This window comes from Sylvia atricapilla, chromosome 14 (assembly GCF_009819655.1).
Source record: "Sylvia atricapilla isolate bSylAtr1 chromosome 14, bSylAtr1.pri, whole genome shotgun sequence".
NCBI lineage: Eukaryota > Metazoa > Chordata > Aves > Passeriformes > Sylviidae > Sylvia > Sylvia atricapilla.
Genome location: NC_089153.1, coordinates 16,442,946 through 16,456,880, shown reverse-complemented (window position 1 = coordinate 16,456,880; position 13,935 = coordinate 16,442,946). Strand labels below are relative to the sequence as shown.

The following is a 13,935-nucleotide window of genomic DNA, read 5'->3' as shown; positions in this document are numbered from 1 at the left end:
CTGCTACTCACTGATAGGTTATTAATAGCTGCCAGTGGGCAGTGAAAATGGATGTCCTCTGGTTTTAGGGGAAAACCTTGAAGGGGTAACCTGCTGTGTGACATGAACCGAGCCTCTCACACACGCAGGACAAATCTTATCAGCTCTTGCAGCCTGCAGAAAGGGTTTGCTGTTGTATTTGTTCATGGGACTGGCTGGAATCCAGCACTTGGGGCTTTGGGGGCCGCCAACACCTTGGCCACAGGCAGGTGCTGTGGTCAGCCACAGCTGCCCTCCCTGGCTCCGCTGGGATGCACTGCTGGATGCTGGGCTGTGCCTAAAGGCAGCCTGGCTGAGCGGGTGTCAGCTCCAGAGGGGATTTGGGAACCCGGGATCATCAGGGCACAGAGGAGAAACCCCCAGCAGCCACAGCCCTGCTCCTTCCCCAACCTGAACGTGCTGATTTTCAAGCCATGAGGTGGCTCTGACAAGCTGCAGTGATCCCAATCCAAGGGAAAAAAACTCCTGAAGGGGCTTGGTCTGAGCTGGACAAGCGCAGGAGCTTCTGCTCCCTGGTTTTTTACACCCTCAGGTTGATTCTGCATCTCCTTTCCTGCCTCAAACCACGCTCCCAGACCAGCGAGGTCTCCCCCTCCTGGGGAATGACACACGAGGGGACATTGTGCCCTGCTCTAAAGGGTTGGCTGTGTCCCCATGTCCCTCTGCCAGTGCCTGCCTGTGGGGACAAGCAGCCAAGTCACCTCTGCCCCCCTGGCTGCAGCTGCTGGCTCAGCTTCAGGGGGCTTTCCCTGCCCCCTTATCTCACAGCAGCCGAAATTCCAGCTAAACAAAACCCCAGCCACAGACTTATTCAAAACATTTATTAGTGTTTAAGGAAAATAATAGTGTGTGAAAGGTACAGAGCTTTGTCTAAAGCCATATGCATTTTCTTTATTTACAAGCTTCATTTGGCTGCAAACTCTACACGAGATAAAACTAGTATGTTTTTTTTTCTTTCTCCCAGAGATTTGGAATTAAGGACAGTTTGTCTTTATTTATTTTATTTTATTTTTCTTTTCTCCTTTTAGTTCAGCACTGTAAGTTAGGACAGCATTTTCCAGGGTTTACTGCTATCTTTTCTCCTGTAGGCGTTTTGCTTCTCTCGCAGTATTTTCATTCCAGAACAAGGCTCATTCCAGATGCAAAGCATAAAGGAAACATTCATACCTTGGCTTTTAAGCTAAACCTCCTTCATGAACAGCAAGTTCATAAGGAATATTAATTAAAGCATCATACAGTATCTAAATGGACCTTTTTTTTTTTTCTCCTTTTTTTTTTTTATAAAGAATTAAGGCTATGTAGATGTCACAATAAAATAATCTCAGGTAAAACGCACCCTATCTGTTAGATATGAAAGAAAAGTTTAACAATAAATAAATGATTTATGCTGTCAATAACATTATGGAACTGTATAAAACTATACTTACGCAGCTTTAAACATTAAAAAAAAAAAAACACCATACTAGTGGCATGAATATATACAACACAGGTCATGACATACGTTTAAATTATCATAGCCAGCAGTGTTCTTTTTTTTTAAATGGGGACACTATAATAAATAGAAATGTTAAATATTTACAATAATAGCATATGTGGAATCAGTAGATGAACACATAAAATCTTCACACGCAGAGGAAAAATAAAAATGATGCCTTATACAAAAATCCCTCCCACCCACAGCTTGTTGTCCCCCCCCAATTTTCATTGACTAAACAAGGGGAACACACAATTTTCCCCACAGAACCAATGAATACAAATAAAACTGTATGCATGCTGAGGTGATATGTTGACTGAGACATTCAAAGATGTAGATCTGTTTGGTTCCCATTGACGAATCAAGACCTCTAATGACAGAGGGATCTTATTTTAGTTCAATGCAAGAACATTGGTAGCAAGCTGTTGTTTCTAGTTTGTGTTTGCTTTTTTTTTATTGTATTTTTTATTATTATTATTATTTTTTTTTTGTGCTAAAATGCTTGGATTGTCTTTTTGGTTTGAGCTTGTTCTTCGTGGTGGTTCTGTGCCACCAAGAGGGAGAGGACACTTGCAGGGAACCCACGGAGGCACATGCCAGAAACCTTCTTAGGGTACCACCAGCAGGTTTTTGGAGCAGAGGAGGTGGCCAAGAGAGTCATGCCCAAACCAAGCTGCTCTGTGGGGCAGCCCGGGTGCCCCAGGGGTGGCTGAGCTGTCACCAGCCCCACGGGGCACGTGCCACACTCACTGCACCATCATCACCCGTGGTCCTTGCTGCTACAGCACCTGGCCTGATCCCAGCTCTTCCCACTGAAACCAAACGAAAATTCCATCACAGAAACTCTGCTAAAAAATCGGGTGGGATCAAGGCCACGTCTTCAAGCAAAGACCTGGGAGATCACAGAGACACCTTTTCAACTCAACTGTCCCCTCTTGCCTCCTACGTGGTTGCTATTTAAAGCAGTGCCTCCAAGTTCTGCGGGTGGATCCCTGCATTAAACCCTGAATGTAGCTATTAGGAGCCGTGCTCACTTAGCAGGAACTGAAATCCGAGTTGGAAATTGTAGCCAAATTCCAACACCCTCCTCTCCTGTTTATGCAGCTCCTTCCCACCATGCAGCAAGACGTACCTTAGTTCACTGGGTACGTTCTGTCTCTGCTGAACTTGCCTTCCTGCCCCCACAGCTTTCCTCCCAAACTTTCTAAATGAGAAGGCTCCAAATCCCCGCTGTGATTCCCACTTTCTAAGAAAAACTCCCTTTTTTTTTTTTTTTTTTTCTCTAGAGGAAGCTGAGAGCTCACCCTCCTGTCCCTGTGGGTGCTGCAGCCTCCACTTCCAGTACAATATCTGGGAATATAGGATTGCAGAGCTGCAACCTGAGAATAACAATTGCATAGGGGGTAGGAGAGATATGGCCAAACACCTCATTCACACTTGAAACTGCTTAAAAGACAATAAGCTCTTGACACTCTTCACCTTTACTAACTCATTCTGTGGAGATTGGTCGTCGTTACCTGCACAAGAATTAAAAAAAACCCCAAGTCAATCCCCTCTCCTTGTCTTTGGCATTTGGATAAACCAAGCTATAGGCAGGTTAGAGTGGGGCTCCACATCCCAGCAAACCACACCACACTTGCTAAGGAGAGGCAGGCTTCTGAAGGGCCTTCAGTGCAGCCCTAATAGGAACGAAATATTAGGGGATTTATAGGGTCCTTTGCTGTCAGAGCCCACACCTGCCCCTTGAGGCTTGGGCTGTAAGGGTGGAAGACCTGTATCACTGAGGGGGCAGATGGAAGCAGAGAATGTGCACAGGGTTTTCAGAGGTCCGTGAGAATACTTTTGGGGGATCCTCCACCCTGTGCAAGTCTTAACAGTCACATTGCCTTGTCTGGAAGCTGATTACTTGCCTTTTGAAGTGACTGGGTATGGTTCTGCGATCAGCAAGTGTCAAGTTAGGCAAGCTGTTAAAAAACTAACAGGGGGCACTTAAAACCAGGCAGCGTCACCCAGGTGGGAACAATGGCTCAGAAGTTACTTCAGAGGAAAGTGGTGGAGCTCCAGACCACACGGTTCCTGTGCCAGAGACGGGGCAGCTCCTTCATTAGAGCTTCACACAGAGAGCCCTGAGCTCTGGCGTGCCCAGCCACAGGCAGAAACCAAATCCCCTTGGAATTCAGCCATCTGCTGTAAGGCTGTGCCCTAAACCTTTGGAGGTGCTAAGCCACAAGCAGCCACATGCAGCCTGGCAGAGCCCGCTTGGAACCTTCTCCCCTGCCAAGGAGACCAAAGGAAAAAAAAAAAAAAACAACCAACAAACCCCCCCCAAAAAACCCAAAAACAAAACAAAGAAAACCCCAACAACCCCAAAACCAAACCCCAGCCCAACCAGCCCCCCAAACAAGAGCCTAAATTTCAGATGATGTCCGTTCCATAAAACAAAAATAAAAAATACAATTAAAAAAAAAAAAAAAAGAAAAAAAAAAAGAAAAAAAAAAGGGATGGGGGGGAAAGAATTTAGCTGGAGACGTTTTGCCACCCGAGTGCCGAGTTTGCTGGATCGATAACCCATTGCCACTGCTCTCCCTTTGCTACTATATACACACACACTGATGCCCGAGGTCCATAGATAATCTTGCAATGCCCTGTGCTTGACCTCTGAATGGGAAATGCTTTGGAATGTCCATAGACGGGGAGGATGGAACTCGAGGGAGGAGGCTGGCGGGGGGAAGGGGGGAGCCGGTGCCTCTTTTCACCTCCGGATGTCGGAGAAGTCGGACAGTTCCTCTGCCCTGTCCAGGATCCCCTGGGCCCCTTTGGGACCGTGGCCCCCAGCTTTGGCCCGGGCGTTGGAGTGGCCCTTGGGACCTCTCTCCCCTTTGGCCGCCCTGGAGCTCTCCCTGTGCTCGGGGTCGGCGTGGGCCACCATGTCCCCGCGGCCAGCGCCGGCCCTGCTGCCTTCCCCCACCTTCTTCTCGGCTCCCTGGACAGCGTCTCCGTGCACGGCCGAGGTGCAGAAGCTCAGGATGGAGCAGAGGCTTCCCCAGTTCTGTTCACACTGGGCCTGGACGCTCCTGGTTATTGCCTTCTTCACCTCCTCGCCGCAGGTGAGCAAGATGTTCACTAGGTCCACGTAAGGCCTGGAGGTAAAAGGGAAAAGTCAAAAGTCGTCCCAGGGAAATGGGTGAAGGATCTGCCTCACCCTCCCCGGGCACAGCAAAGCCGGTGGTGTGAGCCCCTGGCACCCCCTGACTCAGCAGCAATTCTGCCCACGTTCATTATGGAAAATCCCATATTCAAAGCAGACATTTCGCTGCAGGAAATGCACAGCGGTGGTGGCATCCTGTCAAAGCCTCTCGGGATTGATCCTGCTTGCTCTCCCCACTGGAGATACTCTGGGAGAACTGGAATGTTCACCAGAGGAACAGAAGAGGTCTTGCCTGGTGAGTGGAAGAACTGTCTCACACTTTCTGCCTCCATCTCTTTCCATACCCTCCCACCTTTATTACTCGAGACACAAAGCAAAGGACACTTGCTCCTCGTCCAGAGCCACCAGCTTCACCAAACAGGCTCTGCCTCTGGCTGAATGGTGCATTCACCAGCCTCTGGTCTGCAAGGGGGAGACATTTTCTCACACTGTGAAAGCAACAAATACTCAGCTAGAGATTCTCTGGCCTTCCTCATCATCTCTGGAGCACTGGGTGTTGATCACCATCACAGGCAAGATCCTATCTGGACCCAGGCTCTGCCTGAACAGAGCTCAGACAAATGGAATCCACTTTGGTGGCACTTTTTCTTCCCACACCAAGTTTTATTTCTTCATTTCCTCGCAGAGCTTTCAGTATCCATCTTTTCCCAGCCAAAGGAGGCTCCGAAACCTGCCCTGGCCCAATCCCCTCTGTGCTTCCCACCCACCCCTGAGCGTCCCCAAGGCACCAGCAGCTCAAGCACAGGCACTTGGGCTTCTCAGCCACAGGTCACCGAGTGCAGCAATTTTAAAATAGTTGTGGTCACAAGTTTTGTGGGTCAATATTGATGTTGCCTATTGACACAACTGCTCAGCTGCTTGCAGGCCCAGAAGGACGTGCTTAAAAATCTTCCACGGCAGGAACCATCCACAGCACAAGTGGAAAGCTGCCCGGGGTCAGAAGTCGTGGCTGTGTGGGGTGGGTGCAGCCTCCTGGGCACCCCATCCACCAGCTCTGGTGGCTGTGGACAAGTCTAAATCTCTTCTCATTAACTTAAGACAGAGGATATGGGAAAAAACCAACGGATTATGACCAGTGTCTAACTTCACCAACCGCTTAAACTCATTTTGAGTCGCTAACTTCAGAGAGCCACCTATTCACCTATCTCAAAATATTTCCCATGGTTGGAGATTGTTCATGCTGCTCCAAAAAAAACAAAAAAAAAAAAAAAAAAAAAAAAAAAACAAAAAAAAAAAAAAAAGTGACTTGGAATGCAGCAGGGACCAATCTGCCAAGGCCTGTCACCACTTCCACCATAGCAAATCAGCCTGACCCCCACAGCTGACTCAGGAGGAGGCTCCACCACGTTCCCAACACTCATCGAGAGAGAACAGTCAGAACAGAACAGAGAACAAGCCTGAGAGCTGCCACTTGCTTCCCTGCTCTTAGGTTTTTGTTTTAAATGTAAAGTAGGAGATAAGAGAGAGCTGAGCACGTTGCATACAAAGTGATCCAGCAAGAAGGATATTAACCTCCCTCCCTCCCAAGAAATGAGTTCTTGAAATTGGGCATAACCTTTGCAGAAATCTTTGTAAGAGAAAAAAAAAAAAAAAAAAGGTCGCTGGTATGACTAAAAAGTGGCTCGGCTGCCAAATATTTCAGGTATTCAGAGGCTGCCAGAGCCCTGCGGATTAATACTGGCCCATTTCTCCTTGCCTGTTTTACTTTCTGCATTTCAGCCGGCCTGACCAGACACAGTACCTGAACTGAGCACAAGGCTGCAAGTCAGCAGACGTGATTTTATTTCCAGCTCTGCCACACTTGCCTATTGATCTCGAACAAGTTCCTTAGTTCACAAGAGCTTCAGAGATGGCCTCTAAATTTAGGGGAGGGGAGGAGGCTGGCTGGTTCTATTTGGGGAGTCCCGCCTGGGAGAGCCGAGCTCCCACTCCGGGAGATGCTGGAGCGTAGGAAGCGCTAAATGAGATCATGCAAATTATAGGTGTTCAGCTGAATGACCCTCTCTTCTCCAACCAACAACCCCCCACCCCCAGTTCAGCTCTCCCCAGAAATAAGCAGCTGCCTCTGAGCATTCCTCCTTGAGCCTGTTCATAAAATAAGGATAACTCACTCCCTCCTCGGATAGGCTTTTGGCTCGCACACTTCTTTTCATCCCCAAATGATGGTGGAGGGGGGGGGGGTTAATTGGTGCCAAGTATCCAATTTATAGCTGCTGACACAGCCCAGGCAGTGCCCAGAGAGGTGCTCCTGGGCAGGATGGAGCCCTGCTGCCCTTCTCCCTCTGCCCATGGCCTTGGGCACAGCGGCTCTGCCCCCAGCCATGCCTTTGATCCCAGCCTCAGGAATGTCCAGGGAAAGGGGCCTTGCTTTCAGGCCACCATGTCCAGCTGGAACAAACCACAGCACAGGATTTATGTGAGTAATTTGGCCTTGAAGCATCTCTCTGCAACTGCAGCTGAAATATTAGTGTGTGGGGGGTGGCTTTCAGCATGAAGGGAATCAGAGCGCAGCTCCTTTGGGTAGGGAGGAAAATAAAATGCAAGGCTGAAATTCCCAAAGAAGTGATTCTGTTAAAAAAAATTCTGCCATTTGACTGCTGGGATTTGGAGTTTCTGTGCCAATATCAAGGCACAGAGGCGTGGTAGGAAGATGCTCTAAGGTTAAGCCTGATGCCAGGCTGTGGCTCAGCCTTCTTGTTTCAAGAGTGAGAGGTTCACCTGCAAGAAAAACAGGCTCTGATTTTTGCATTTGTGCACAAAGAGTCAGTACAAACAGCTTGTGCTTGGTTTGTTGCTGTCATGTAGCAGCTTTGATCAATTCCAAGCAGGATTTGTGCCTGCCATTCCTTGGAGGACAGCTGTGCTCCCAGTCAGAGGAATGAAGTCCTCAAAAACCTGACTTGTGCCTTCATTTTGTACAACCCCATGTTTTATTAAAAAGCATCTGGGATTAATAAAGAATAAGATGAATGGGAGATTACCTGGGGGACCGCAGCTCTTTCAGGGACAATTAACTACAAGACATTTCAAAGTATGTATTTAAAGATGAAATTGTCATCTTACTGACAACTTTGCATAAACCGTCTTCCCCCTTCTCTAGTTGTCACCTCTAACAGGACACTGGGGTCAAAATGATGCCTTTTGAGCTCAGAAAACAAAACCAAAAATAAATATTGTGAGATGCCTCTGGAAATGGCACAGACTGATGGTGAATTTGCCAGAGCACCAAAAGGGACTGGCAGATCCAACTCATTTCACTCCATCCACAGCCACATCTCAGCCCTGGCACACAAACTCCAAGGGGGCCCTGCGAAAGAGAGCTTCACCTTGGTGCTGTACATGGGAAAACAAGAGGTGCTTAAGGCCAGAAGGAGGTGAAACAGCTCTTGGGCAGATGCACAGCCCAGTGGCACTCCTGGAAGGAGCTCCCACGCTCTGACTGCACCAGCACGGAGGCACTTACTCATGCTGCAGCAGGTCTTTGAAGTGAATCATCTCCACAATGACCTGGACGTTCTCCTTGGCAGCAGAGCAGAGGTCATGCTTCAGGTAGCACTCCCGCTGTAACTGGAACACCATCTCTTTAATGGCAGGGCACTTACGGCTGATGCAGCTGAATTTATGCCTCAAGGCATGAGCCTTACACTTCAGAGCGTCTTTAATGAAGGATTTTCCCTGAGAAGGAAAGAAATGGAGTAGGTCTGTATTTTTTGTCCATTAAGCACAGCAGCTGATTTATGCCCAGCCAGCTGCTTCTCTGCAGGACAATGTCAAGGGTTATTACAGTGCTAAGGATATCCCTTAATGGCTTTCCCCCTTCTTGTCTGTTTCTCTGCCTTTAAAGACCATGCCAAGTTCCCCAGCTTTGCTATCCCAGTGGATCTGAAACACTCAGAGCTTCCTCACTGCTGCTCTTGAGGTTTCCTCTGCCCCAACAGCTCAATGCCCAACGAGGGAAAGAGCAAAAGTAAGCACCTTGAAGTGATTCAGTGCTGGACTTACTGGATTAATTTGCTCCCAGGGTGGCAGAACAACAGGTTCACACAAAGGAGAGGGCATCCTGCCATGACTGAGCTCCTCAGGACCACAGGCAGATACCCATTCAGTAGCTGCAGGGGTTTTTTTTATTTTATTTTAAAATTAGTTTATAAACTCAGAGATGTGTATGCATGATCTATGTGAACGTGCCCTATTCCCCAGCTATCAGTATTTTCTTCCTCAGAGAGGGACTCAAATCAGCACTAACCATCATCATCCTACAGCGTATTCATGTCTGCTACAAGAAATCCCAAGTGCAATCAAGAAAATCACACCAAGAAGCTAAAAAGTGAGGTGGAAGAAAGTTACTTTAGCAGCATCTCTTTAACCACTGTGATTCCTTCACTCAGTTGCTTGGTGGGCATCAAACCTTTCATCTTTTATTGGACCCTGCAGCCACAGCTCTGCTCAGACTCTCTGTGCTTTGCTGAGCCCCTGGAAGCCTCCAGCACCGCCTCCACCTCTTCATCAGCCTCAGACTCTTTTATGCAAGGGCTCCATGAAGACCAAATCCTTGCTCCCCTTCATCCCAAGAGTGCACTGGCCCAGCCCCACTGACACTAAATAAGATTCCCCAGACCTGCAAGCAGATGTTGTCCCCAAATTGTTTCAAGCCAGAAATGTTTCTTGCTCATCAAAGTGCTGCTTCATCCCTGTTTCCCACACCAAAAGCACTCCCTTACCCTTCCCTTCAGGAACACACACAGCACAGTAGGCAAATAGGGATGGAAAGGAGAATTCTTATATAAACCCAAAGTGACATCAATTCTCAGGTTTCAGAGCAGAGAACAGAAATTGGCCAGTGTTAGTCTTGTCATTTAATGCAGCTTGAAATAACTGGGGATGATACAGAGAGGAGCTGTGAAAAGCCATGTCATAGCAGAGGCTAATGTCACCTTCATGTTAAATAAAGCTCCAGGGGTTTAAATCTTCTGCTCTGCACTGGAGACAGCCTGGATGTGAAACAGGCTGTGTTTGATGAGCAATATCTGGGGATCTGGCACCAATGGCTACTCTCAGCCTCCACAGGCACCATTCCCTGCCTTCCCAACTTTCCTTTGGTTAACTCTGTTCACTGACAGAAATATTGTGCAAAAAGAAACGTGTGTTTTCTGGAAGCCACTTGGAAATCAAGCTGAAGGTTTTCAGACACCCACAAAAGCAGCAATTCCCATTTTAACGTTGAAGCCAGGCCCTTTGTACATCCTGGAGCATTTGAACCTAAAGCTCCAGCACTTGAAAAAAAAGTGTTCTCTGCTGGGTGGTGCCAGCACCCCTCATGGGACAGGACCTTGGGGACAGCTCTACTCTGTGCCACGCTTTTAGCAGTGCCATGCAGCTTTGAGTCAAGCTGCTCTGTAAACTGCCTGGCCAGGCCAAACGCCGCTGGCCCGTCGGAATGTTCCCTTCCCTCCACACTGAAATGGGAGAGGAGGTTTACAAGACATAATAACAGGATGTCTCAACGATGCATAAATGGTCTGGGGAGAAAATGAAGGGGACAAGCTTAATACCACATACCACGGAAGTAACGTATTTTAACGTCTTGTGCTCAAACCCAGGGCTTTGTTTGAGTACAGCAGATTTAGGAGGTTGCCTGGGCTGGTGGTGGGCAAATCATGAGGGTCAGCTTTAGTAACTGCCCCTTGGGAAACACTGAGATAATTCTAAATGAATTGGGAGTCCAAGCTGCCTCTCAGAGATTTGAACAAACACGGTGTAGAGGCTTAAGCCACCCAGCGTTTCTTGAAACCGTGTTTGGCTCCACGAAGGGTTCTGCTGGAGTTACCCTGGGTACAGTGGGTGGAAGGGATCCAGGGAGCTGCAGCTACAGCCAGCCTGTCTCCTAGCACAGGTTGCTGCCTTATGACTGTCCTGAGGTCCTGATTCTGGAGCTTTCAACAGAAAAAAAAACTCCTCTCGAATTAATGAATCACGTCAAAAGCAAAGCGGCTCTGAGAATTTTTTTTGGTGCACATGTGTTAGGAAGCTGCAGTACATGCCAAGTGTGTGTTAGAAGCAAGCAGACAGGTAGGGACATCTCCCCGTGTTACCTGGGCATCGAATTTTCCAGCGTTGTGCAGGAATGTCATGCAGATCTCGTGTAAGCCTCGGATCTCGCAAGAATTGTTCTCAAAGCATTCAAACACTCCACATCCCACATCGCCAGCATTGACCAGGCAGTGCTGGATTTCAGCTAGAACGAGCATTGGTCAGAGTTAATTTGAAGAAGTCTTCAACAGGAACTGGTGGTGGGAAGGGGAGACAAGAGTTGTTTTGCTCCCGACATCAGTTTGAGAGAAAAATGCGTGACAATGGTTAATCGTACCCGCAGCGTGCCCGTTTCTCGCAGGAATTAGGCCAAAACTTGGGTGTATTACGTTATGAAAGTGATATCCAAGAATGAAATGCCAAATCCACTATGCTTACGTCAAGCCATTTCACTTGAGAACTGTCTCATGCTCTTGAATTCCTCAGGAGCAAAGGACAGGCATGATTTTTTGTTCTCTGGCTGGTGCAAAGCATCCCCCCCCAGAAAATTTAAGTGCCAAAACGAGAAGATCAGGACCCATCCAGCAAAAATTTTTCAGTTTTGGTACTTTGAGCAAGTTTCTGGCCATTTAGCACAACGTTTTTTTTATAGACCACTGGGTTTTGCCTGTCAGGATGTCTGTCAAGTTAATAACAAAACTCCCACTGATATGTAAAGTCCTTTGCATCAAGAGTCGTATAAAAATGCAACTGTGTGCTCAGCTGTGCAGAAATCAATAGGAAAGATTTCTATTTGTATATGGAGAACATAAAATAGATGTACTGGAGCTAGCAGTTACATACGTGTTTATTCTGCCCTTTCAGATGTTATGTAATACTACAAAAAATGCTGTCTAATACTCACTTTCAAACAAAAAATAAAAAACCCAAAACACAAAAAACCAAACCAACCCCCCCAAAAAAATCTAATTCTTAACACGACAGTTTCTGGTCCTTTAAAAAAAAATGGATGTAGTAGTACTGCCAGAGGGAAGGTGGTTGCTGAAAAAGCCTGGGGATAAAGTTAAACAGGGGCAGCTTTTAGACCAGAACTGAGGATGCTAAGAATTCCTGTACTCTGTGCCCTGTGGTACCTTTAATTAAAGTTCGCCCTTGGGAGCCAGCCTAATCCCCCTGGAACCGCAGCGTGTTTCAGCCATCCCCAGCCTCCCCCTCAGCCATGCGGTCCATTTGCAAGTCTTTACAGCAACTTTCGGTCTAATTTCCACCCGCTGCAAGGCAGAGAGAGAGAGAGAGAGAGAGAGAGAGGAGCCGCGGATGGAAATGCGGAGCGGAGTTCTCACGACCTCCCCCCTCCCTTCCCACCGCCACCAGCTCAACCCCAAATCGCCGCCGCCGCACTTTATTTCATTTTATTTTATTTCCCCCCCGCTTCTACCTGCCTTGAAGAGCATCTGGGGGGGTGGGATCCAGGGGGATTGTGTGAGGTAGGGAGGGAAAAGCTGCGCAAAGCCGGCGGCAGAGGGGCTGGGGGGGAAGGGGCACTGGAGCCCTTTGTGGAGCGCTGCGGAGCGCGGAGCCGGGCGCTCTCGGGGCCCGGGAGCGCGGCTTGTGGTGCTTGTGTTGGCATCCGGATGCAAACCCTTCGCCGGATCACATGTCCTGGCTCCAGCGTGCTGAGAACTGCACAGTGCCGTGATTCACATGTGGCAGTCCCTAATGGGCATTCGTGCATTCCTGCTCGTGTGTGTTTAAACACGTCTCGCAGCACGGAGAGTGTTAAAAAAAAAAAAAAAAAAAAAAAGGGGGAGAAAAAAAAAAAAAAAAAGAAAAGAAAAAAGGGAGGGGGAGAAAAGGGAGAAAAGGAGGGGAGGGATGAAGGAGGGGGAGGGAAGGGAAGCGTCTGGATCCCGCGCTCTTCTCTTTGCACGGCTGGGAAGCGATCCAGCCAAGTGCACGCCCCAGCTCTCTCTCTCTCTCTCCTCCTAGGCAGATAATGCCCGGGGGAGGGAGCGCGGGGGGCGGGAGAGGAGGAGAGAAACCCCCTGCCCGTTGCATCATTGCCCGGCTCCCTCCGGAGGAGGCAGAGCCCCGGCCATCCCCCGGCCGCCCCCGGCCCCTCCACCCGCTGCGCCGAGAAACTTTCTCCTCGCCGGGCTCGCAGCATCTCGGCGGGGCTCCGGCCGCGGCTGTGCACGGGCAACACGTGCTTGGCAGAGCCGGCCTCTGAAGGTAATTAGGAGCGAGCTCCGATTTCCTGCGATGATTTACGCCTGACAGTCGGACACCGAAATAAAACGCCTGTCATAACTGGACGCGGCTGCAGCAGCCAGCAGCAGCAGCAGCAGCAGCAGCAGCGAGGGGAGGGGGACACGCAGAGGCCAGCCCGGTGCCCCCCATGCCATACCTGTGTTCTGCAGCGACAGGCGCCCCTTCTGCTGCGGGGTCCTGTCCTGCGGTCCCTCCGGCGGGTGCGTGGCCTCAGTGCCCGCGGCCGCCCGGGCGCTGGCCAGCAGCACGGCCAGGGCCAGCAGCTTTCCGCCGAGCTCCGCGCACATGGTCGCGCCTTCCCCCCGCCGCCGCCGCCGCGTCCTCCCCCGCGGGGTGCCGCACCCGGGCCCAGCGCGCTGCTCGCCGCGGCCCCGCGAACCGCATGTGCCCGGCGCGGCGGCGAGCGCGGAGTGGCGACGGCGGCGCCGGAGGGAGCCTCAAATATCCCCGCCGAGCCCCGGTGTCACTCGCATGAGGGAGCCGAGCAGGTGTCGCTCCGCGCCGCGGCCAATGGCAGCCGCAGCCCCGCTCCGCCCGCCCGCCGGGGGCCGGCCCTGCCCCGCCGGCAGGTTGCAGCCGCCCGCCCCCCGCCCCACCCGCGCCCAGCCGGGGGATGGGGCTGCGGGGGGCGGCCGGGGAGGAGGGAGGGATAGCCAAAAAAAAAAAAAAATTTTTTTTTAAAAAAATGTGTATTTAAAAAAAAAAAAGGTGAAAAAGCGGGATTTTGACACGTTTTTTTTTGCAGGGAGGCGGCGGTCTCCCTCCGTACACCCCCCGTCCGCCGGCAACTTCTCGGCGCTCCAGCCGCCGCTGGCCATGCGGGAGGAGCAGCGGGGTGCCCGTGCCCGGAGCAGGCTGCCAGCGCCGGCCGTCCTGCGGCACTGCCGCCTCATGGCAAGACTTGATTTCAAAG

At 50.0% G+C, this 13,935-nt stretch overlaps 1 protein-coding gene across 1 annotated transcript; it reads right to left on the bottom strand.

The window, feature by feature from the left end:
• Positions 1–3,915: 3,915 nt before the first annotated feature.
• On the bottom strand, positions 3,916–13,400 carry STC2 (stanniocalcin 2). The gene is made up of 4 exons (XM_066329378.1): positions 13,159–13,400; positions 10,814–10,956; positions 8,185–8,396; positions 3,916–4,653 (listed from the first exon to the last, which is right to left on the bottom strand). Exons 1-4 carry the CDS (start codon positions 13,307–13,309, stop codon positions 4,266–4,268), a joined length of 894 nt encoding a protein of 297 aa, XP_066185475.1. The 5' UTR covers positions 13,310–13,400; the 3' UTR covers positions 3,916–4,265.
• Between the last annotated feature and the right edge of the window lie 535 nt (positions 13,401–13,935).